This window comes from Neolamprologus brichardi, chromosome 13 (genome assembly GCF_056152115.1).
Source record: "Neolamprologus brichardi isolate AB-2024 chromosome 13, ASM5615211v1, whole genome shotgun sequence".
NCBI classification, from domain to species: domain Eukaryota; kingdom Metazoa; phylum Chordata; class Actinopteri; order Cichliformes; family Cichlidae; genus Neolamprologus; species Neolamprologus brichardi.
This window is the reverse complement of record NC_142116.1, coordinates 29,140,593-29,165,113: the sequence shown is the minus strand read 5'-3', so window position 1 is coordinate 29,165,113 and position 24,521 is coordinate 29,140,593. Positions and strand designations below refer to the sequence as shown.

The 24,521-nt window shown below is 41.4% G+C and overlaps 1 protein-coding gene across 2 annotated transcripts in view; it reads right to left on the bottom strand.

The window, feature by feature from the left end:
• The window catches only part of slc24a3 (solute carrier family 24 member 3), a 121,080-nt gene that overhangs the window by 5,633 nt on the left and 90,926 nt on the right, over positions 1–24,521 (bottom strand). Inside the window, exons 3-15 of one of the 2 annotated variants that reach the window (XM_087850418.1) lie at positions 14,817–14,893; positions 12,551–12,625; positions 12,359–12,443; positions 9,841–9,944; positions 9,398–9,472; positions 9,186–9,211; positions 9,041–9,094; positions 8,236–8,363; positions 7,924–8,084; positions 4,905–5,145; positions 3,847–4,013; positions 1,575–1,689; positions 906–1,018 (exon numbers count right to left, since the gene is read on the bottom strand). In XM_087850418.1, the coding sequence (XP_087706544.1) occupies positions 906–1,018; positions 1,575–1,689; positions 3,847–4,013; positions 4,905–5,145; positions 7,924–8,084; positions 8,236–8,363; positions 9,041–9,094; positions 9,186–9,211; positions 9,398–9,472; positions 9,841–9,944; positions 12,359–12,443; positions 12,551–12,625; positions 14,817–14,893 (1,421 nt within the window). Of the gene's footprint in view, positions 1–905; positions 1,019–1,052; positions 1,283–1,574; positions 1,690–3,846; positions 4,014–4,904; positions 5,146–7,923; positions 8,085–8,235; positions 8,364–9,040; positions 9,095–9,185; positions 9,212–9,397; positions 9,473–9,840; positions 9,945–12,358; positions 12,444–12,550; positions 12,626–14,816; positions 14,894–24,521 lie in introns of those variants that run through there. The other variant, XM_087850419.1, reaches the window with a different exon arrangement.

Genomic DNA, 24,521 nt, shown 5'->3' with positions numbered 1-24,521 from the left:
TCATATCAAATTTGTACACAGACCTATAATTCTGTTTTTGGTTAGTCATTAATATACTGCTGCTTGGGCTGGGCTGTAGTTACATCATAAGGTTTTAAAAACTGAGCTACATAATGAACAGTGGTAACACAAACAGTGATCACTGACTGTTTTAGAGGCTTGTTCAGATTAAATAGAACAAGATACAAAGCATGTTACAAACACAGAGTAGTTTTGACCTGGAAGCAGTGATGAAACATCAGGTCATCACTTAAAGACCGGATAGAGACCATCAATACCTGTAAATGTGCTTTATAAATGATTTTTCCAAGTTATTGCATATGCTGTCTTTCAAATTGTTCTAGATCATGTTTGCATGTGTTGTTCTATCATGTCTTAGCTGATATTTATACATCAGCTGAGTTTTACTATCTGATGGACACAAGCTACTGCACGGCATATCTTCCTTTGCAGCAAATAGGTAAGATTTTCAGTTTCAGTTTTGAATCCTACTGAAACATAATTTCCCTCCACTGCACTACTGGGAATGTAGCAGAGATGTTGGAGACACAGTACCACTCATTATGTGGGAATCCACCATAACAGAAAACCTTTTGTCATATTACAGCTGTCTTCTTCTGCATCTGTCCTTGTCTCTGAGAGAGAGGTGCTGCTACTGGTTCATGTTGACGCTCTCTTCAGTGACTTGAAATCCTGCATGAAGGTTTCAATTTCAGATGCATTCACCCAGACCTATCATCCATTTTGGATTAGAGAAAGACACTCTACTTTTGAAACTAGGCTTCGACTTTCCTTTTGGATAAAGGATGAAATGCTCAGTTGAAAGTAAAAAAAACGACAACTTTCTGATGAAAGTCTCTGTGCACGACCATAATTAAAGGGTCGATGAGCTTTGTGCTACTTACATCAGAGCCATAGTTGATAGCCAAGGTCTTTAGAGCCCAGGGAAGACCGAGCCCTACCAGGATGTCGAACACGTTACTGCCGATGGAGTTGGACACCGCCATGTCACCCATTCCTGAACACACAGACGTAGACGGAGTTGTGAATCAGCAAAAACAGAAATCAAAGAGATCAGACAGACAGCGTGAAAGGCAAAGTGAGTGGGAAAAGAGCAGACAGGAAGCAGGTTGGTCTGAGGTAGGTGGACACGGGCGGCATTCAGTGCAGCTATCTGTCCAAATGACTTTCCAAAAAAATGTCAACGCGACGAAGGCGACAGCAGCTACACAGTGGAGGATGGACGACTAAACGGTGGCGAGTGTCTCTCCTGGTGAGCCCCCTACATACACACAGACAGAGCTGTTTAAATATTTGATGACAGGAGCAAGAATAAACACAGATGAAAGGACAGAGGAAAGGATCTGGCGGCCTGTCTTCCCTCTCTCTTCTCACCACAGGGAAAAAGATGACAGGCCAGGATCTTTACCTCCCCTCCCCTCTCCATCTCTGTCATCTAGTCCCCTCTCCAGCTCTTTGATAGCAGCTTCACTTTGATTCTGCTGTTTGCTCTGTTTGTGCATTTTAAATGACAGCTTGGTAACTTGTCATTTTGCGTGTTTGTGTTTAATTACCTTGTCGTGCCACTATAAGACTGGCCATGCAGTCGGGGACGCTGGTGCCGGCTGCCAGGAATGTGATACCCATGATGACGTCTGGAATACCGAGTGTGAAGCCTATCACTGTTACCTGACACACAAAGACAGAGACACACTATCACTGGTTGTATTTTTAACAATCAAGAGTGCTGACAGAAAAATGCAAAGAAAGACTAGAACCCAAAACCAAAATGTTCTTTTTTAACTTAAAGATAAACCAGGAATGACACATGCACTTACCAGTTTTCTTACATGAATAATGAAGAATTTTATTATTCTATTCTTATTACGTGACTCTGTAGCTCTAAAGAGCTTTTCAAACCCCATTAGGATTAGATTGACCCCGTGTTTCCACAATTTATCTAATTGTTCCAGACAGACTTTTTAAACTTGGAAAGTAGACTGCAATAACTACCTGTGGCTGACAACTGAGCACATTAATGAGCTCGATTGGCGTAGCTCTGCACAGAAAATGACTTTTACACTCTTAACTCAGTTAAACTGGGAGTGGATCATTTTAAAATCACCTCACTTCCCCAAAACAAATAAATCCTGTGTAAATGGAGGTCCTAGCATCTAGACAGAAAAAAAACCTAACAAAAACAAAACAACGAGCTAACTAGCTGCTAACGAATTCAATACTTTACCACAGTTGGTTAATCTAATAACAGCTTTTTTAAGTTGAATGTCAGACTAAAATTGCTGAATCATGTTTAGCATATCAATATTTCGCATAGCTCGAAAACCCCAAAACAACTGTAAAGCTAAAAGTTTTCAAGCTAATGTTCTGCTAAATGCATTCTTGCAGTTAGTAGTTCGATTTACTATAGTGTTAAATTATTCTCTGTACTATTCAGTGGATACACAGGGAATTATTCATCCATTCATTTATTTATATATTTGATTTTCATGTTTCTGACCACCTTTCATTTTTATTTATACAATTATAAAGTATCTATTTACAACAATAGCTGTCTTTTAGCAGGCATGAAATAAAAACAAACAGCAACAGCATAATGAGCCAACATGTTTTAAAACGGCACATTTTCACATTACATGCATATACTCCACTCATGTCACCATCCACTGATTAAAAAAACACAATTCATAAACTGCCTAAAGATTAAAACGTATTTATTCTGTTTCTTGGAATTATAAGTCCTTATACATTTGATAGAAAACGTAATTTATCTTTACTTTAAGCCCTGCGGATGAATGGATATTCACTTTAGCTTATCCGCTGCCATGGCTTTTTATACTCTGCTATTTTTAGCACATTCACAAAGACTGTTGGTTTTTGGGTGTTTTTTTCTGGATTATTGTGGGCCCTTTACCTCAGAATATAAAGCACCTTGGGGTGACTGCTGTTGTGATTTGGTTCTATAAAAAATAAATTTAACTGAACTGAATTAATCAGCACAGAGTGAGTGTCTGTGGCCAAAATACAAACTGGGAGATGGTTCCACAGAAAACGGGCCTGAAAGTTGAAGGCTCTGCCTCTCATTCTACTTTTAGGAACCAGCAGTAAGCCTCCATACGACCCAACGATATACTGGGTCTGATCATTAAAGACTTTGTAGGTCAACCTTCTGGATCATCAATGAATTACAATAGTCCAGCGTAGAAGTAATAAATTCATGCAACTGGTTTTTAGCATTACTCGGAGACAGGATGTTTCTAATTGTAGAGATATTACCCAAATGCAAAGCAGTCCTACATATTGGTTTAATCATATTTGTTTAATAATTCTGGTCAAAAATCACTCCAAAATTCGTCACAGTGTTGCTGTAGGCCAAGGTAAATGGATTGGTTCTCATATAGCACATGTTGTATACAAGCACTTTTTTCTATGCTTAAGTTGAAATGCTTCAACAACCAATCTGCTTGGTTGATTTTTATACTGTAGCAGGAGCTTCATATACAGAAGCAACAAATGCCACACAAAGAACAGCATCATGGAGAGCTCCGTAGGTAGAGTGGTGGCCCCATGATCGGAAGATTGGGGGTTCGAATCCACTGAACGTCTACCCTGATGTACCCCTGAGGAAAGTACTGTCACTACACACTGCTCCCCAGGTGCCCAATGGCTGCCCACTGCTTCACTGAGTGAATGGGTTAAATGGAGAGAGGAATTTCCCCACGGGGATCAATCAAGTGTACATTATTGTTATTATATGCCACTAAATTTTTGTTTTCAGCTTCATGTTGCTTTTCAGTACAAGTCTGCTTTTCCCCCATCGTCACTTACCATCCAGACCATGATGTAGGAGAAGCTGGCGATCCACAGTGTGGAGGAAACAAAAGACAGCATGAACCAGTTCTCCCAGCGAGGTGTGGAGCTGTTGGGGATGGTGAAGTATAGCAGCAGGGCCAGAGGCCAAGCCAGCAGCCACTTCAGTTTATTAAACCCACCCGCTGCAGACACACAGAGCGAGATACAGCATTTAGACTGGGTTGAGACTGACACACAAGCAGAGAGAAGAATGATAGAAAAGACAGAAAAGACAAGCGTTTAAAGCCGACATTGCTTTCTAGCAGGAAGAATAATTTACTGTCCAACTAACACATGTTTTTAAACTCTGATTTATCACTGGCTAAAGATCTCATTATAGTCCAATATGAAAGCACACAACGACTGAACGATAATTAACAAGCAGAGTGATGTTTTTTCTGTTCTCCTCCTTTGTTTAAACGTTATTTTAATCAAATGAATCGCATCCCTCTCTGAACATGATTGAGTTTGTCAGTAAAATTATCCCTTCACTTCTTACGTTGGTCTACTTTTTATGATTACGCTTTTGTGTTTCACTCTTTTTGTTCATCGTTTTAAATAAATCAAGCCTGGAGGTGGAAACTTAAGTCAAGTTAAATAAAATTAGAAGTTAACTGGGATACAAGTTTTTGCATGACTTTTTATTTTAACAACAAGTAAACACATTATGAGAAAAAGTGTTTTAGTACGAAAGTATGAAACTTAGCCTAGCTTAGCATAAATATTATAGCAGGTTTCTTTCAATTGTCCCTGAACCAAAACCTGTTTTCTCTGAAAGTAATTAACAATTCTCAAGAAATAAAACGAAACATTTGCAAAGAGGTCTGCTGATCCATGCTTCTAGTCGTGTTAGAGAAAACAGTGGTTAGGGACCGCGGGACGACCAAAATGATTGAAACTGGGTGCAATAAAGTTGCATCCTTGTTGAGTTTGAAATGGTTTCTTCAAAGATGGGGACCAAGTCTGCGACCGCTCGCTGTGATTTGATTGAAAAACATATCACTCTTAAAAACAAGAGTCATCTAAAGGTTTACCTGGGCATTGGAATGGCACATAAGGTCCCTCTCCTTCCTCCTCTTCTTCCTCTTCATCATTCTCATTGTTCTCGTTGTCCTCGTTATCCGTCTCATTGCCGGCCTCTCGGTCATCGTGCCGAACGCCGACGCCCCTTTCAGCTCCAGACAGCCCGTTTTCTATGCCCCACCTGCTCCCTCCCTTCACGGGAACCTCCGAGTCACCGTTAGTCAAAGTCCGTGTGTTGATTAGACGCTGCCTCTATACGTCGCAACACAAGAAGCACATACACAAACACACAAACACAGAAGGGAGATGGTCAGATCTGATGCGCCTGCATGAACAGCCCCATTCTCCCTTCAGTACTAAACAGCATCCATGAACATTTTAGCTGAATTTTAGCCACATGCTAAAGAAATTCAGTTTCAGAGAAATGTTATTTTTATGGGGAAAAAATAATATAAAAAATACATAAAAAGGCCTTTTTATATATTTTGCCCTACAGCCCTTCTGCTAGGAGACTTTTATTTCTGTTTGTCAAACAGGTGAAAATGTCATATAATACGATCTTTACCTTACAATACATCTTTAACCTCCTTGGACCTGGCCATATGTGGACCTCCCATTTTGGGTTATTTAGACCAAAATACTCAATTTTGCTCTACAAGGGCCTGATATCCATTTACGAGGACATTATACTGCTACTGTTCTATTGAAATTTTAAACGAATATCCCCATGTGTGGCTCTCATTTTTCTTAGAAACAAAAATCAGGTAAAAAATAAAAATCTGGTAATTGTTTATTTCTACATTCATCGGGTCCCAATATGCCCAAATATCCATCCATCCATCCATTCGCTTCCGCTTATCCTTTTCAGGGTCGCGGGGGGCGCTGGAGCCTATCCCAGCTGTCATAGGGCGAGAGGCGGGGTACACCCTGGACAGGTCGCCAGTCTGTCGCAGGGCCAACACACAGTTACAGACAACCATTCACACTCACATTCATTCGCACATTCACACCTAGTGACAATTTGGATTATCCAATTAACCTATCCCCACAAGCTGCATGTCTTTGGACGGTGGGAGGAAGCCGGAGTACCCGGAGAGAACCCACGCAAACACGGGGAGAACATGCAAACTCCACACAGAAAGACCCCGGCCTGATGTTGGAATTGAACTCAGGACCTTCTTGCTGTGCGGCAACAGTGCTAACCACCGTGCCACCGTGCTGCCCTGCCCAAATATCAAAGAGAAATAAAAAAATGAGTTTGGGTCTTAGGAGGTTAAATGACTGTTGTGAACTCATCCTATATAAATGTACTTTATTTTAACTCGTATCAGAATGAATGTAAAAACAACAGTGGATGTCTGAGTGACAGCGGGGAGGTTAAGCTGATGTTCACGATTCTCCTGCTCTGTCTCTGACCTTCTTACTTGCAGCCTCTCTGGGCCTGTTTTGTTCTTTTGCTGACAAAAGTAAAAGTAAAACAATAATTTGTTATATAAACTGCAGCCCTGAGAAGAGAATCACATTATGAGTGAACATGAGCTCCTGTGCATTTGCACAAAACAAATCTCAGTCTTTCCTGCAGCAGTATAATATTGTGAGGGCCAGACTCCTCTACTAGAGAGCGTAAGATTGTACTGCAGTTGTTAACATTCACCTACTTTAAGATTCAACAGAAAATATTATATTCAACATATATTGCGTGTTTATACCCCAGTCTATAAGCTATGGTTCTACTTTTTCTTAAAGCGACAGATGTAGGGGCACCACAGTGGGGGTGTCACAGCGGTCTGATGTGAGGCAGGATTTGCACAGATCCTCAGTGTGGTAAGTACTGACTGTCAAACATGTCATTTGATAAATTCACCAGCACCTACACCTATTGATAATTTTGGGGAAAAGCTGCGTATAATTCAAAATATTTGACTGAAGAGACAAGGCTGTTTTAAAAACAGAGACTGATATTCAAAGCGGCTTATAAGAGAAGGGGACCCTGGACACAGATGATAAGAAGGCCCACACACTTAAGCATCTCAGGTCATAGAGTGTATATACTGATGGATGCCATTGTTAAAGAGGTCCTGTGAAGGCTCAAGCGGAGCAAATTGTGCCCCAATCTTTGTGTGGTGAGACTGGACATGACATGAGGTAGGCCTGCTCTAAACCACTGCCTGTTTTATCATAATTTCTGACTCTATTAAAAGGACTTAATTTAAAAGAAACAGAAAACAAAACAACTGAATTTGTCTCAAAACTTTGATCTTAAAGTCATGAGGGAACTGTTTATTGAATTATAAAGATCATAGATCCAAAGGAGCTGATGGCTGTTTTCAACATAATACAATGCAGCTAATTTAGCAATCTGAAGAGCTGCCCTCTGTTGGCCATTTGAAAGAATGCAGGTTTACGGCACGTCTGCACTGGCTTGACTTAAAGACCTAGAAGCTGCATCCATCTTTTTTATGTACAGTCTATATCACAGACTGAAAGTGACACAAAACAACTGCAAATCAAGCTGTCTTTTTGTAATTATCTCACTGGGACCCCCCCATGGTTGTCTGTCTGTCATTATCACCGCTGTCATTGCCTTATGCAAATATGTTCACAATGCAACAGCTTGACAGGCAATGAAACTCTCTTTGCAGACAGAGAAAAACATTCTGACTGATTAATGCGCACACGGAGAGCTGCAATGAAAACCAAATCACAGACAATACAAACTCTTCAACTACTATGGCAAATAAGATGCCATGTGATTCTTTTTGCTCCAAGCTTGCCCATCACATCCTGAACAGCCCTTTGTAAATGTAGCATAGCAGGCCATGCCTAGAATCCTCAATGGTGGAGCTGATTTGTAGGCCAGGGACTGTGTACAGCTCCAGATTACTTTGCTAAAGAGGCTGTCTGAAACGCTTTCCCCTTGGAGAAAAACACAACGCAGTCTGCTTCAAATTGGAAATGTCAGCAATCTCTTTTTTTCCCTCTTTTTTTCAATCAAAAGTGTGGCTGAGGTGCACCTGCGTGTGCTGTTACCTCAGTGATGAGCATTCGTGAGGCCATGGTGAGACGAGTTCTGGGGGAGAAGTGGCTGGTGATCATGATCCTCATGCCGGCCTCGGAGAAGGACAACTGGTGGGGGTACGCTGACAGCAGCTCGTCTACCATTAACACAGATGTCTTCCTGTGGTGGTTTGCTGTGGGGCACATACATGGAATACGAGCTATACTATTGAAATAAACCAGTAAGATTTTCCTTAGCATTACGACTGCAAAGAGCAGGAAGCAGAGACACTAGCTCAATCAGAAGTTCCACATTACACGTACAAAGTCTCAATAAAAATTTACCTTTCTTTAAAAGAACAGCAGTAGCATCACAGCCATCGTCCAGTTCTGTGTTATTTGCTGCACCGTTTCTCAAAGTGGTCGAGTTCTTCTTTCTCCTCCCCAGGAAACGGACAATGTGGGAATTCAGTCTGGAACAGAAGTCGGGTTAAAACGACACTTTGCTGGTACAGCTGGGTCAAGGGATTGCTCTTTACGGCAGGTAGCCCCCCAATAGAGACAGATTGATCATATTCAAAAATGATTTGTCAAGTACTATAAGCTGCTGTGTGGCACAGCCCACATAAAGAAATGTATCATTTCTATATATCCCATTCATATAATACTGCTGCAGACATCAGGATAAATCATGTTACACATGGGATGAGTTCACAGATCACGGGTCTTATATTAAACTCATTAATATGCAAAAATTTAAAACATTTTGTTTTTGCTTGTAATATTGATATTCAGTAAACTTTCACTGTTTTCAATGAAATACTACAATGCATTTGAAACAGAGCATGACGTTCTTTTCTAGATAATATCCACATTGTTGTTGTGTTACTTAATATTTATCCGTATATCTGCTAAATTTGCCAAAAGAAAAGATATTTATTATTATTATTATTATTATTATTATTATTATTATTAGTTTGTTTGTTATTCATCTGTTTAAATAGACATTTTAATTCCAGGGATATCTTACATGTATACTTTTATCAGTACTTATTTTAGTAACTGTTACTGGTGGGGTACATTACACTCCGGCACAGAGCAAAAGTTCATTGTTCATTTTTAAGCCTCAAAGTGGATGAACTGAACTTACTTCATGATCAAAATGTAGACAAAATACATCAGGATCAGCGTGAGAGCTTCCCACCTGGAAAAGACAGTTCGGATGCATTCATCATGTGTGTCACTGTACAGTGTAAGTGCCATGTATATGCAAAGTTAATCAACGTGTAACTTACCAAACTACTTTTTCATCATATATGAACTGTAATAAGAGAGAGGTGAAAATCTGAGAACCAGTATATCTAAGACATGAAGGCATAATTTCAGATGGAAAGAAAAAAAAAAGAAACAATCAGAGTAACTAGAATATTTCTCCATAGAGGAAATCCAGTATGGAGCTTTTAAAGTATCTGATGTGTTACTATGTTAACCTTAAGGTGCTTCTTACCACTATAAGAGCAGAGATCGATAAGGTGTAGTAGACTGAGTCTCTGAGCAGAGGCCAGCGGGAGAGACGGATCGTCTGGAAGAAAAGACAGAGAGACAAGAGGACTGAGACAATTCTATAACTTACAGGAGCTCAGCTACACCTTCTTTTGTTCCCACAAGGTTCTCACTGCCGTGCACTAATAACATAAGCCAAGCTCTTTGTGCGTGTGTGTGCATCTGTTTGGCATCTTACGTAACATGTAATCTAAATAAGAAAAAAAATCTTTCAAGTATGTTTCTCTTTTCCTAGTGGGATTACAGCAGTGAACAGGACACGTATCATTTTCTGATTCAGGCAGAAAAGGTTTCCATCCATGGTTTTTAATCTAAACTGTGGCCTAAACAAACAAGTCACAGAGTGTGTGTACTGCACTGGCTAAAAATCAGCGGTTTATTCTGTACCTGCACAGCGAATATCCCGCACACTCCGATGATGCAGAGGATGTTGAAGACGGCAGATCCCACAATGGTGCCGACCCCGACGTCACCTTTAGTGATGAAAACTCCTGTGCAGAAGGAAAGGAAATCACTGATTACCACACATGGCAAGTCATCTGTCCACAGGTTACAGAGACATCCTGCTTGGTGCAGTTCTTTGGTAATCTTGACGTACTTCACTGATCCACGACCCTTTGTCAAGCTGGCAACTACTGATGGCATTTACATAATAAGTTACTCTGTTTGCATGTGTTGTTGAGTTATAGAAGGATTTCCCTCCCATAGACTTTATTAGTGAGGGCTGCCCAGGTGTACTGCCAAGCACAAAAGCATATTTGGCAGCTTACTTTAACATTTTCTATTAATATTTTGAATTGATTTACTCTCAGGCAGACTGCTGGCTTTTATTTTGAACGTTTGTGTGCTGGTAACCTGCTGACCAGGCCTATCTTTCTCGAGTATTTTCTACTGGCTTGCTCACTGGCCAGGTCACTATTGTGGTAGAATTTATTACCATTCAGTTGGTTCACCATATTGTGCATCCAAGCCAAGTGATTGGCTCTCACTAACAAGAGGTAAAAGCTAAAAATGGGAAGACACATTTAAAAACCTTTACTAACAGTATAGTAACATTTTGATGGCAATAAATGTTACCCAGATAGTCCAGGGATTGACATCATACAATAGAACCATTCAGAGAAGGACAAAGAGGAGCTCTTTATCCTCTCAAGGATACTTGAGGGCGCATGGGAGTTTGCCCAACCAGTCTACATGTGTTTTGTGGACTTGGAGAAGGCATTCGACCGTGTCCCTCGGGGTGTCCTGTGGGAGGCGCTGCGGTGTCTGGCCCATTGCTACGGGCCATTCGATCCCTGTACAACCGTTGCAAGAGCTTGGTTCGCAATAAGTCGGACTCGTTCCTGGTGGGTGATGGGCTCCGCCAGGGCTGCCCCTTGTCACGATTCTGTTCATAATTTTTATGGACAGGATTTCTAGGCGCAGCCAAGTGGTGGAGGGCTTTCACTTCGGTGACCTCAGAATCTCATCTCTGCTTTTTGCAGATGATGTGGTTCTGTTGGCTTCATGGGGTGATGGCCTCCAGCTTGCACTGGAACGGTTCGCAGCCGAGTGTGAAGCAGTGGGAATGAGGATCAGCACCTCCAAATCTGAGGCCATGGTTCTCAGCCGGAAAAGGGTGGAGTGCCCACTCCGGGTCGGGGATGAGTTCCTGCCCCAAGGGGAGGAGTTCAAGTACCTCGGGGTCTTGGGCGCGAGTGATGGGAGAAGGGAGCCAGAGATCGACAGATGGATTGGTGCAGCAGCCGCAGTGATGTGGACGCTGCACCGGTCCGTCGTGGTGAAGAGGAAGCTGAGTGTCTCAATTTACCGGTCAATCTACGTCCCTACCCTCACCTATGGCCACGAGCTGTAGGTAGTGACCGAAAGAACGAGATCGCGGATACAAGCGGCGGAAATGAGCTTTCTTCGAAGGGTGGCTGGCCTCTCCCTTAGAGATAGGGTCAGAAGTTTGGCCATCAGGGAGGGGCTCAGAGTAGAGCCGCTGCTGCTCCACATCGAAAGGAGCCAGCTGAGGTGGTTTGGGCATCCCACCAACCCTGGGCGCCTCCTGGGATTGGTGTTCCGGGCATGTCCCACCGGGAGGAGGCCCCGAGGCAGACCCAGGACACGCTGGAGAGATTATATCTCTCGGCTGGCCTGGGAACGCTTTGGTGTTCCCCCGGATAAGCTGAGGAGCAAGCTGAGGTGGTTCGGGCATCTGACAAGGATGCCCCCTGGGCGCCTCCTGGGTGATTTTTAGTATGAATTAGTATCAGAGTAGCATATTTTGACAGCCCTGCTGCCAGTGTTAGCTATGGTACTTCAAAACCCCCCAAACCAAAACAAAAAAGACCCTCTTCTCTCAACCCAAGCGGTCGCAGCAGATGGCCGCCCCTCCCTGAGCCCGGTTCTGTCCGAGGTTTCTTCCTGTTAAAAAGGGAGTTTTTCCTTCCCACTGTCACCAAAGTGCTTGCTCATAGGAGGTCATTTTTTTTCTCTGCATGTATTACTGTAGGGTCTACCGAACAATATAAAGCAACTTGAGGTGACTGTTGTTGTGATTTTGCGCTGTATAAATAAAATTGAATTGAATACTCTATTAGAGTGGAGTCAGATGCAAAGGATTCCAGCTGGAGCTGTAACAGTGGTAATATCTGCCCAATATCTGGGTTAAAAACTGGCAACAATGTTAGCTAGATAATAAGCCGACAGAATAAGCTAATGTAAGTTGAAGTAAAATATCAACTCAGTATAAGCTCAGATGTGAAAATGTGTAAACACCATATCTCTAAATATGTATTTACTTTTAACCCCTTTATTAACAAATTATTGCCTCACTATTAGTATGCTATTATCAAACTGTACTATGAATGGCTGTACAGCTAAATTATATCTAAAATGTGTGTGTATGTCTCTGTCTCACCAATGACAGAGGTAAACAGTTCAGGCGCTGAACTGCCTGCTGCCATGAAGGTCGCTCCTGCAACATCCTCACTCAGATGCAGACGCTGGTGGACGAGGGGAGAGAAAGATATTCTAAGCATCACAGCGTGGCAGTGAGAGTGTATGATGTTAGTGCAGCAGCAGTGCAGTTACAGTCTACAATGTTTGTTACCTCGCATATCTTCTCTAGCGAGGGGACAAAGTAGTCATCGCACACCAACGCCAGAGCGTAGAACATGTAGACTGCCTGCAGATGCCCAAAGACACACAGGTGAAGAACAGTATACACTTACAACCAGATAAGACCCCCTGCTGAAAAAACAAAAAAACTTTTCTTTGTTTGCAGTTTAATCTCAGCTTCTGTTGTCATTTACTTGATGTTTGCTGAGACTAAACCTGAAAGCCCAGCAAAGAGTTACAAGCAGATAAAATAATACACCGACATTACTAAAACTCATCAGTTTGCCAAGGAACTGTTGGAAAATGTGCTCACTTACGTATTTAACAATACTCTGCTTCCAGACTTCAGCCAAAGACTGGTGGGGCTTAGTAAAGCATAAAAGCAGAAAGTAGCTGGGAACAGCTGGTCAAAAGTTCAGCAATAATCTTCCCAGAACAGTCTAGCACATCTGTACTTCTGCAAAACATGCTTGAATTTATTTCTATGGAACAAGGCTAAACCTTGCCATGTTTCTAGGCTGCTAAACACTTATGTCAGTTTGCAATTAAATCACTGTTGTGGATCAACTACGTCACTGTTAACCAGAAGACGTTATGAATTTATATAGCAGCAGCTTCATAAATTCATTGTAAATTTCTGAGCATGTAAATGGCAACAGATTTACAAGTTCAACAATTTATGGCAGGTATTGTCACAGGTATCCCAAACAGACTGCATGTAAATGCATGGAATGGGCAAGTTGACCCACATTCAATTGCAAATTGTGACTCCACGATGCTGAAACTTGCAACTAACTGCAAGCAGTTGCAGATGTGGTCTGGTCTTCATAGCTGCTGAAAGTAAAGTAATTAAAAAAAACAAACAACCACAGATATTTTAGTGTTTTTTTTCAGCAGTACCTTTCATCCCGCCCTGATACACAACAATCCTCTGCCTTCTCACAATCTCTTTGCTTATGCATTGATATACCAAAGAGTACACTGATACAGAGTTCACACAATTGTGTTCCCAGACTGACAAAAGTTGGGAAGAGCACAAGAAACTACTGTAAAAAGACCTCAAAGCACACCATAAACCAGCAGTTGTGACATCATTGTCAACAGACAACAATGGCAGGCATAAACTGTAGAGGTGGGAATCACCATACATCCCACGATACGATATTATCACAATACTTAACGCACGATACGATATTATTGCAATTTTTTAAAATATTTTGCGATATTCAGATTCTGTACATAAAGGTAAACTTTATCAATATTCATTTTATCTAATATCAAAGTCTCACACTCAGTCTTTCTCTCATTTCAGTTTTATTGTTGACAAACTGAACGGTTTGTATTACAGTCTAGTCCAACTTAACTGAATCAACCATCTGGTACAATTATAGCTATTCTGAACTATGCAGTTTATGAAAACTATGCAGCCCCTTCAGCAACTGAAGAATTTGAAAGTAAATTAAAACAAAATATAATTTTACATTAAATAAAAAAGTTTTAAACTTAATTAAAATAAAACATGTCTTAAATTAAAATAAGTAAACTGTCATGTTTATTGCTGCCAAAAAAAAGTTAAACACATTTGGACAGTGAAGGAATGTCAGGATTCTTGCTCAGAAAAAGGATCAACATGCTCTGAAGTCAGAGCACAAAAACCTTTTTTGTAACAAAATATCGATTTCTGCTGTCCCTGTATCGATACATTATTAGCAAACAAAATATCACAATACTACACAGAATCGATTTTTCCCCCACCCCTAATAAACTGTTACATGAAGGCTAACTAGCAAAGTCCTCCTTCTTCTTCTAATGAACTTCAGTGTTTCTAGCGGTACAGTACTATCCTGGCAGCCCGTGTGGTCTCACTAATTCCCCACCAGGCTAAGTAAAGAGGTTTTTGTATCTTCAAGGCTAAAATCATTAAGCTGAATCCTTCAGTCTTCTGCCTACACAACATCATCTACCTTTCTTATCTCCATGTGGATCAGAAACCACCCTGCCTGAAAAAACTCCCACAACCTTAATGATGCTGTTGAATTGCATGATGCAAATACATAGCAGGGGAAAACACTCAGTTTGTGAGTTTGAAAGTTTCAGAGATGTGACAAAAAAATTAAGACCCATTCAAATGGAAGACAATCTATTTTAAAGCATTTAAAGCCACTGAAAAGAAGAAAGCTAGAACTACTTTGGATATGCAACAACTTTAACTCCAAAACATTCAAGTGTCCATGTAGTGTGCTGCAGGTGACACTCACGCAAAGCACGTGCAGACCCACTGCTCCTTCCACGCGCTGCTTGTAGGTGAAGTAATCCCTGGGGAACTCATGGATTGCTGCAGCGAGAGAGGGGGAAAATCACTTACACATGCTGAAACAGTGAAAGGAGGCAAAATCTGAGCAATTAAATACTGACTGCAGCTCAAGGAAGATACCCTGAGGGCCTCATGAAATAGCTCATCAGCCAAACAAAGACAAATAAACATATAAATACAATCAAACACAGATACAGGTCCAAAGGATGACTGAATTTAATATCTAATAGGGAGGGAAATTAAGAAAAAGAAGTTGCACTACAGTGACTTCAAACAAAGGCAACTGTTGAAATCCAAAGATAAACACAAGGCAATTGAACACTCATTTCCCATGATCGGTTCCATCATTTTTAAGTCCAGCTTTTGTCTGTTAGCGATTTGCAATTAAAGTCAGAGAAGAATCTCAAATGGCAATTATGAATAAATATACCCACAGGAAGGAAAACGACAAAGAAATTTTAAAAGCACACAAAAAAAATTATAACAGCACGCAGAGCGGTAGTCTGTTTTTCATTTTAAAGTAACTCACTTTAACCGTTTCCTCTTGGTTTAAGACTGTGGTCATAATTATAATTCATGGAAATGTGAATTGAGAAAACCAGTCATTATACTTGACTGTTGAAAATTCCTATTAACTAGTGCCACAATATGTTTAATACAGGTAAACACTTCAAACCTAAAAATTTGGTACAAGCTCTTTCTCTTTCTTTCTAATGAAAGATGTTTACTTCATAGGTTTATGATCTTCTTTTTAAAATGAAAACACAGGAAACAGAAACACACTGCCACTAGAGCAGGGCGATATGACCAAAAATATTTATCACGATATACATTTGAAAATTTGCGATAACGATATAACTGACGATATAACTGACACTAGACAAAATACTTTACAACTCCACAACTTTATTAGTGGAAAAAAAAACATCAATGTATTTTCACTTAAACAAGCAGCTGTTTTTTATGTGCATTAAAGTTATATAAAAATGTAACAGTGCAAATGCAAATTCCTTGCTGACAGTTTAACCAAAAGGCATTTCCAGTGGAAACTGGCCGACATATCCTCAGCATAACCATGTATAATATCCACAAAACTTAAAAGAGGTTATACACACACAGTACGGTAATATTATGTTGAAGCACCGTACGTATCACTCCGCGAGGCTCCTGCCTACGATAGCCGTAATGCTCCGACAATCCATCAAGCGCTGTGGGTTTGTAGCTTAGCAAAGTCGTACTAAAACATTTGACAGATTTTCGAGCGCCGTGTACATAAAATTGTTTCGAGGTCAGTAAACACAACCGGAACTCATACATAAGGCACACGGGATTATAAGGGGCTCTGTCGATTTTCAGAAAAATCAAAGGATTGATTTAAAGTGTGCCGTATTTTCCAAAAAACGCGGTAATAACGACGGCTCGCTAGCATGCTCTACCAAAAATAGTGCTTTGTTGTGTATCTGGCGGTCGAAAGCTAAACCAGTTCCACACTGAAGTTGCAGCATTTTTACAAACCAGTTCTGGTTCATCCGTTTCATTCAATGATTTGCTTTCGCCGCCATGCTTTTTCCGACATGTGCGTATGAAAACAAAGGCACTGCGGATGCGCATTTTACCCATATTCTATCGCGATATTTCATTTTTCTATCGTTGCCCAAAATTATACCGGTATTACCGTGAACGGTATGATATGGCCCAGCCCTAACTGCAACAAGTTAAAAAAGACTAAAAATCAAAACTTCAGCCTGTAAATTAAAGGGTGGTGATTTTTCCTCCAGTGCTCAATTTGCCTGTACTTGAGTAATAATGGATTGCATTTATAAGTGTATATACGGAAGCCATTTAACACAATTAACAAAACTTAACAAAACTTCCTTTTTTAACTTTGTTAAATTTGACATCGCTCTCCACTACCAGTTTGTCCCAGTATCCCACAGGGCTCTGTTCTGGGCCTACTTATAGAATCACAATAAAGCACTAAACACTAAATCAGTAATGTGTGGATATGCATTTGTTCCTCTGAAATGTATGTCCACAGAGTTTCTTTATAATTTGCTAGGAAAACAGGAAATAGGTGCAGTGACAATTGTAAAGAACCCACGGTCCGGGGACCACTTGCGGCCCACATCGCCCCTACTTGCGGCCTGTATATTGACATGAAGAAAGATAATGCAATTTGGCCCTTGAATTTTTTCGTTAGGGTGTATTTGTTTATTGTTGAGTGCAAATTATTTAATATGAAAGTAATATAAGCAGCAAGCACAAACATGTTAAAGTGTTAGTTCAGTAAGAGAGTCATTTGTAAAGAAAACAATTTTCACTAGGAGTCAAAAACTAATGTGTACACTTATGTCTGCATTTTTTTTGTTAAATACAAACAAAATGATAGCAGAAGTGCTGCCACGTGTCTGGCAGCACTTGTCTTGAAAGTAAGAAGAAAAACTGGATCATGAAGGGACTGGAAGCCAATGCAGGGAAGGCCGGTCTTTCCTTTAAGTTGAGCTGCTGCATTTTGTATAGCCTCCAGGCAAGAAGTAACGACTGATTAGAGCTGACATCCAAAGAATTACAATAGTCTAACTGAGAAGTAATGAAGGTGCCATTTACTGTCCCAGAGTAACATGGAGGGAAGCAGTACTTCACCTTACTGAAAAGGCTTAATTGAAAAAAGTTTGTCTTAACAACAGAGCTAATCTGTTGATCAAATGCTAGAATGCTACGCTCTACGGTGTCTAATGCAGCAGTCAGATCCAAGAACACAAAAATCAACAGCTAAAAGCAAGACACTAAAAACTCTTAAAAGGTCTGTTGCCATGTCATAATATGAAACCAGACTGGAACTTCTTAGAGATTTCAAATAAATCCAGGCATGATTGTAGTTGGTTAAAAACTACCTTTTTTAAGTCCTTTGGTAGAAAAGGGGATTCAGAAATGGGCATGGAATTAAAGAGGAAGGAAGAATCCAAGTTACTTTATGTTTCAAGGTTGTACTACAGCATGTCTAAAAGCAGCCAGGACACAGCCAGATATCAGGGAGGAGTAAATCAGGTCAACAATACATGGCCCAAGGGTATTAAAAACATCTTTGATGATGGGGTAGGATGCTGATCTATTTCAGTTAAAGGGGAGAAAATTCTCAAAGACAATGGGCATACAGGAGAAGCAGCATGATCGAAGACCAGAGAAAAAAGTGCTGATAGTAGAAATCTTTTCTTTAAGAGGTCTAATAGCTCTCTGGTATTACAAGTAAGAAGTTTCTTAAAATCCCTTTGCCATCTTCTTGCATGGATCCATCACTGGCTTAAAGCTTTTATCCTAAAAGAAGCCACCACATCCAGCAGATCAGTACAAGTAGAAATCAAAGATGCACAAATTCAGAGGGACTCAGATTACAGTCCTAATGCTGATTGTGAAGCACAGACTCATTAAAAGTTGATGACAACGCTGCTAAAGGATTAATTGTCACAGTTGGTGACATAAGTTTTACAGTTTAACTTGGGAACATGTTAAACAGCAAAAATGTAGAAAATATGCATGTCACAAATCTCAGCAAAACATAAATTTAAACCACATGACAATCTGAACTCCACAAAGTATTGTACATATTCTTGGTGGACAATAAATCAGCACACAGAACAAGACTGTTGAAGCTTTTGACAAATGTCTATGCCTCAAAAGAGAGAATCAGACTGCGACTGCTGACACTGGAAACAGGATTTGAATACAATCACTAGTCCCCTACTTCTGCAAATAATCTCATGTAAGCTGAGACAGATGCCCTGAATGGTTGCGAGGCTGGAGGTTTGATCACCCACATTACATTTTATCCAAGTTTTGTGGGATAGTATCTGATATCAAGAAGTGATTGGCAGAGACCTGTTCTAGTGAGTTTAACATAGATCGGGCATCGTTCCATTGTCTGGATTCACTTACCCTAACATTGGGAACATGGGATAAACAGCTGATTAGCAATTTGCTAAGCTAACTCAGGGTTTCGCCTGTGCATTCATATGAATGGGGTTGCATTGGTAGCATCTGAACTATTACTAATAAATGTCTTCAAAAAAATCAGCTGCTCTGTTGCTAAGAATAATTGGATTAAATTTTAAAAGACAGGTTTAGTTTTTATTTTCTCAGCTATTGTCTTGGTAATCTAAACTTTTAACAGTTTAAAAGTATAAATGTAAAAACTAAATTAAAACATGGTATGTTTTGGTCTACAGTCAGTAAGTACAAATAGGTTTCATTTTTAGCATTATACTGCTGTTTTAAAATTGTTTGTGGTAAAAACAATAAAACCGTTTCCTTCGCCTTCAGGACAGGGAACGGGTCCTGACCGTTGTTTGCGCTTATGCGCCGAGTGGGACTCTGTTGTCCTACTGGGAGATGTCAATGCTTCTGTGGGCAATGACAGCGAGACCTGGAGGGGCGTGATTGGGAGGAACGGCCTCCCGGATCTTAACCCGAGCGGTGTTATGTTATTGGACTTCTGTGCAAACCACAGTTTGGCCATAACGAACACCATGTTCGAACATGGGAGTGTCCATAAGTGCATGTGGCACCAGGACACTCTAGGGCACAGGTCGATGATCGATTTCGTAATCGTATCACCAGATACCCAAACCAAATGGTGGACATCAGAGGTAAGGGGAACCACCAAGCTGAAGAAGGAGTCCTTGGTTAGCCTGTGGGACTCCGGAGGCAGCTGATAGGTACTGACAGGTCAAGCGGAATGCGGCGCGGGCGGTGGCGGAAGCAAAAACTCGGGTGTGGGCGGAGTTCGGAGAGGACTTTCGGACTGCCTTGAAAAGATTCTGGCAAACCTTCAGGTGACTCTAGGAGGGGAAAGCGGTGTTCTATCTGCACTGTGTATAGTGCGGGTGGTGTGCTGCTTACTTCGACTGAGAAAATTGTCGGGCGGTGGAAGGAATACTTCGAGGACCTCCTCAATGCCACTGACATGTCTTCCGTGGCGGAAGCAGAGTCTGGGGATGAAGGGGATGACCCACCAATCTCTGGGGGCGAGGTCAGTGAGGCAGTTAAACAACTCCTTGGTGGCAGAGACCCTGGGGTGGACGAGGTCCGCCCCGAGTTCCTGAAGGCTATGGATGTTGTAGAGCCGTCTTGGTTGACACGTCTCTACAATGTTGTGTGGAGATCAGGGGCAGTACCCCTGGACTGGCAGACCGGGGTGGTGGTCCCCATCTTTAAGAAGGGGGACTGGAGGGTGTGTTCCAACTACAGGGGAATCACACTCCTCAGCCTCTGTGGGAAAGTCTATGCCAGGGTGCTGGAAAGGAGAGTTCATCTGTTAGTCAAACCTCGGATACAGGAGGAATGCAGTTTTTGTCCTGGTCATGGAACAGTCTACATGTGTTTTGTGAACTTGGAGAAGGCATTCGAACGTGTCCCTTGGGGTGTCCTGTGGGGGGTGCTCCGGGAGTATGACGTGTCTGGCCCATTGCTGTGGGCAATTCGGTCCTTATACAACCGTTGCAAGAGCTTGGTCCGCATAGCCGGCAATAAGTCAGACTCGTTCCTGGTGGGTGCCCTTTGTCACCGATTCTATTCATTATTTTTATGGACAGAATTTCTAGGTGTAGCAAAGTGGCGGAGGGCTTTCACTCCGGTGGTCTCAGGATCTCATCTCTGCTTTTTGCAGATGATGTGGTTCTGTTGGCTTCATCGGGTGAAGGCCTCCAGCTTGCCTTGGAACGGTTCACAGCCGAGTGTGAAGTGGTGGGAATGAGAATCAGCACTTCCAAATCTGGGGTCATGGTCCTCAGCTGGAAAAGGGTGGAGTGCTCACTCCGGGTCAGGGACGAGTTCCTGCCCCAAGTGGAGGAGTTTAAGTATCTCGGGGTCTTGTTCACGAGTGATGGGAGAAGGGAGCAGGAGATCGACAGACGGATTGGTGCAGCAGCCGCAGTGATGCGGACGCTGTACCGGTCTGTCGTGGTGAAGAGAGAGCTGACTGTAAAAGCGAAGCTCTCAATTTACCTGTCGATCTACGCCCCTACCCTCACCTATGGTCACGAGCTGTGGGTAGTGACCGAAAGAATGAGGAGGGGCTCAGAGTAGAGCCGCTGCTCCTCCACATCGAAAGGAGTCAGTTGAGGTGGTTCAGGCATCTGACAAGGATGCCTCCTGGGCGCCTCCTGAGTGAGGTTTTCCAGGCATGTCCCACAGGGAGAAGGCCCCGGGGCAGACCCAGGACACGCTGGAGAAATTATAGATATAATCTCTATAATCTATATAATCGGCTGGCCTGGGAACGCCTTGGTGTTCCCCCAGACAAGCTGGAGGAGGTGGCTGGGGAGAGGGAGGTCTGGGCTTCTCTCCTTGGGCTGCTGCCCCCGCGACCCAGACCCGGATAAGCGGAAGAAAATGGATGGATGGATAAAAACAATAATCAAGAAGAATCTGAAATCTGTTCATCACAGAGACTTTAGATGCTATTAAAAAAAACACAAACATAGACTCTGTAGACTCTACACACACAAAAGGATCTACAAACATGGTGATGAAGTGATACCATATGCACTGGTTTCTAATCTGGAACATAACCTGGGGCCAATTCCAGACAGCATGTTCGACAAACTCTGAGTTTAAAGATAAACTCTGAGTTTAATAAGAGCCTTAATAAGAGCTCAGTATTTTTGGTTGCAGAAAGGAACAGAGAGAGCTGACAGAATTACTCCAGTCAGCTCTGAGCACATTCACCCTGAGTTAAGTAAATGGTAAATGGACTGGTTCTTATATAGCGCTTTTCTACTCTTTCTGAGCACTCAAAGCGCTGTACACAACTTGTATATTCACCCATTCACACCCATTTGCACAAGCACATTTTTCTAAGTGCTTTCTAAGTAACATTCACACACACATTCATACTCCGATGGATGCATCGGAGAGCAATTTGGGGTTAGTATCTTGCCCAAGGATATTTGGCATGCAGACTGGGGAAGCCAGGGATCGAACCACCAACCTTCCGATCAGTAGATGACCTGCTCTACCACCTGAGCTACAGCCACCCCTCGACCTACTTAAGTAGGTGTAATAATAGAGAAAAAATAGAGCTACAAGACCAGGACTCATCTTGGCAATGGGTAAATGAAGAGCAGAAGTTTAGCAGCATGAAACATTTCAAATAAGGAATTGTAAGAAACTGCATTTTGTTCCAATTACAGATTGTATCTGGACAAAATAAGCAACTATGAACGATTCAAAATGGATCCAAACGGGAAGAACAAGGAAGTAAATGGAGCAAAACTCAATCTGGGGCTCTGAATCCTTGATCTGTTTTGGGTCCCTCCTGCTGTGCAAGTGGACCTAATTTGTCATATCTAGCTAACCAGCATACGAATAGCTCTATAAAATTTTAGACATTTGTGATACATTTGTCATTTCTGGTAAATCTTGGAAGACTTGGAAAGCTGTCCTGCATTAAATGAGTTAAATTAATTTTAGACCGATGTATTAATGCTTACACTGGGAACATTAAAGCAGAGTTTTTATCCAAAAAGTTAGATTGTTACATTACATCATTACAGTACATTTTTACTGAAGAATTGCTAAAAAATGAAACTTTCATAAACTGAAGCTGAAGATGATACAGACACACTTTAAATAATTTTTTTTGAAATTAAAGGAAGGTTAAAAGAGTTGGCACAAGTAAAGCCTTTTTAAATAACGCTTCAGTTACTACCACTTAAAGGCTTAGGGTACCTAATCTGTTCTGGACCTCTGTCTGTCCAGAACTTCACTGTGTCTGAATATCTTTATTGTAATGAGACACATAAATCTGCATTTTTATGTGTACAGATGTGATCGACTGGGGACAGAGGTTGATTCCAACACATGACACATTTGACACCGCATTGAGTGAAGATATCACTTTGACACCGCTTTGTCCTTCCATCCTCGACCTGTCAGAGGTGACAGCATGAATCAATCTCTGTCCAACAGCAGTGGTCAATCACAACACGCCAAAATATGCCGCGTCTTTATACACAGCCATCCTGTGGATTTCCCGTTGAATATGACTCTGCGTACGAGCAGCCAGGCTAAAAATAGCCTCGGCCCAGCATGACCGTGTGCATGTGTGTATGTGGGATTTGCTTGGCTTGCTCTGTGTGAGTACTATCTGTGTTCTGTGAGTATGCACGTGCACTTTTCCCCCCTGTATGTTTGTTTGTTGCGTGTGTGCGCTTGTGTAACGTGAAGGCAACCCAATGTGCAGTGACATTCTCCCTCTCAACAGCCGAGAGCTCGTGAGTCAGGCGGCTTTTGCCCTGCATGGCCCAAAGACAACACAGGCCTGTCTGCTTACAGGAACTGACAGCAGCATGAAGAGAGAGGGAAAAGGGGAAGACATGAGCGAGGCAGATGGGAAAGAGAAAAAATGAGTTTTTAATTGGAATCTAAAATGATGTGGAACAGCCAGGGAAAAAAAGAGAAGGTTAGAGCTGTGAATGACACGGGTCTGTCATTTGATGTCTTCTATTGGTCTTTAGTGGTCAGCTGATTATCATAAAACATCACAACAAGGTTTAAATCACCATCTGTATTTTCCAGTAATCCAGGCAGCAGACTGTCGTTAATCACTTAACAACATTATGTTGTAGCTTAGTTACCATCTTTTGCTTGCATTTCAGTTCAGTGTATTGGCTAAAATATGTAAAATAGCAAACATACATTGGAACAAAAAAGGAGCTGCAGTAAAGTCGGCCAGTGGGTGGATAATAATCGCCTAATAATATCAACAAAATACCCAGAACATGGGAAATCTGCTTTAATGTTCCATTCAATACACATTTTATTTTTTTTATTTTTTATTTTTTACCTTTTCTCAGGTGGATAACGCTCTGCATGGATGTTAATCTAAAAAAGAAACACATCCTGGGTTTTATCCTACATCACAGTAGGGCTGCTCGATTATGGCAAAAATGATAATCACGATTATTTTCACTGAAATTGAGATCTCGATTATTTGACGATATTTATTTAAACATAACAATGTATTGAATAATGACTTTAAAGATTGTCAAAAAATAATATAATATAGTGTGCAAATACTGATAACAGTGCAAATGTTTGCAATATAAAAAATAAATGAAAAATGTAAAGATCTATGTTTAGTGATTTTTGCAGTGTTGCTCTGTGGTGCAGCTACGACACTGTAGCAAAGACACACTATGTCTACTTGATCCACGTCTGACTCCACAAACCCATAATGTTTCCACACCACTCTCTTTTCAACCAACGGCAGTCACTCTCCTCTCCAAATAACTTCTGCTTAGCTTTCCGAGCTTTCCTCGGGTCCTCAGTCTTAATTGTTGTGACACGTGTTCGAAGTGCAGAGAGGTGCGCTCGATTTGCCCCACGGAGCAGCGCGAGAGTAAATAATCGGCTAATAATCGGCTCAGTCATTTTTAATTTTTAATGATCGTTGAAAGCACAGATCGTAATCGTGATTAAAATTTGATTAATTGAGCAGCCCTACATCACAGTAATACTGATATGACAAAAATATAAAGGTTACCTTATTATTCATTTCCAGATTGATATTTTTATTCTTGGACTTTTGCACACAAGGCTGCCCCTCATAAGATCAAAGTCTGATCAGCAGTTGGATGAAGCTGTTGTGCTG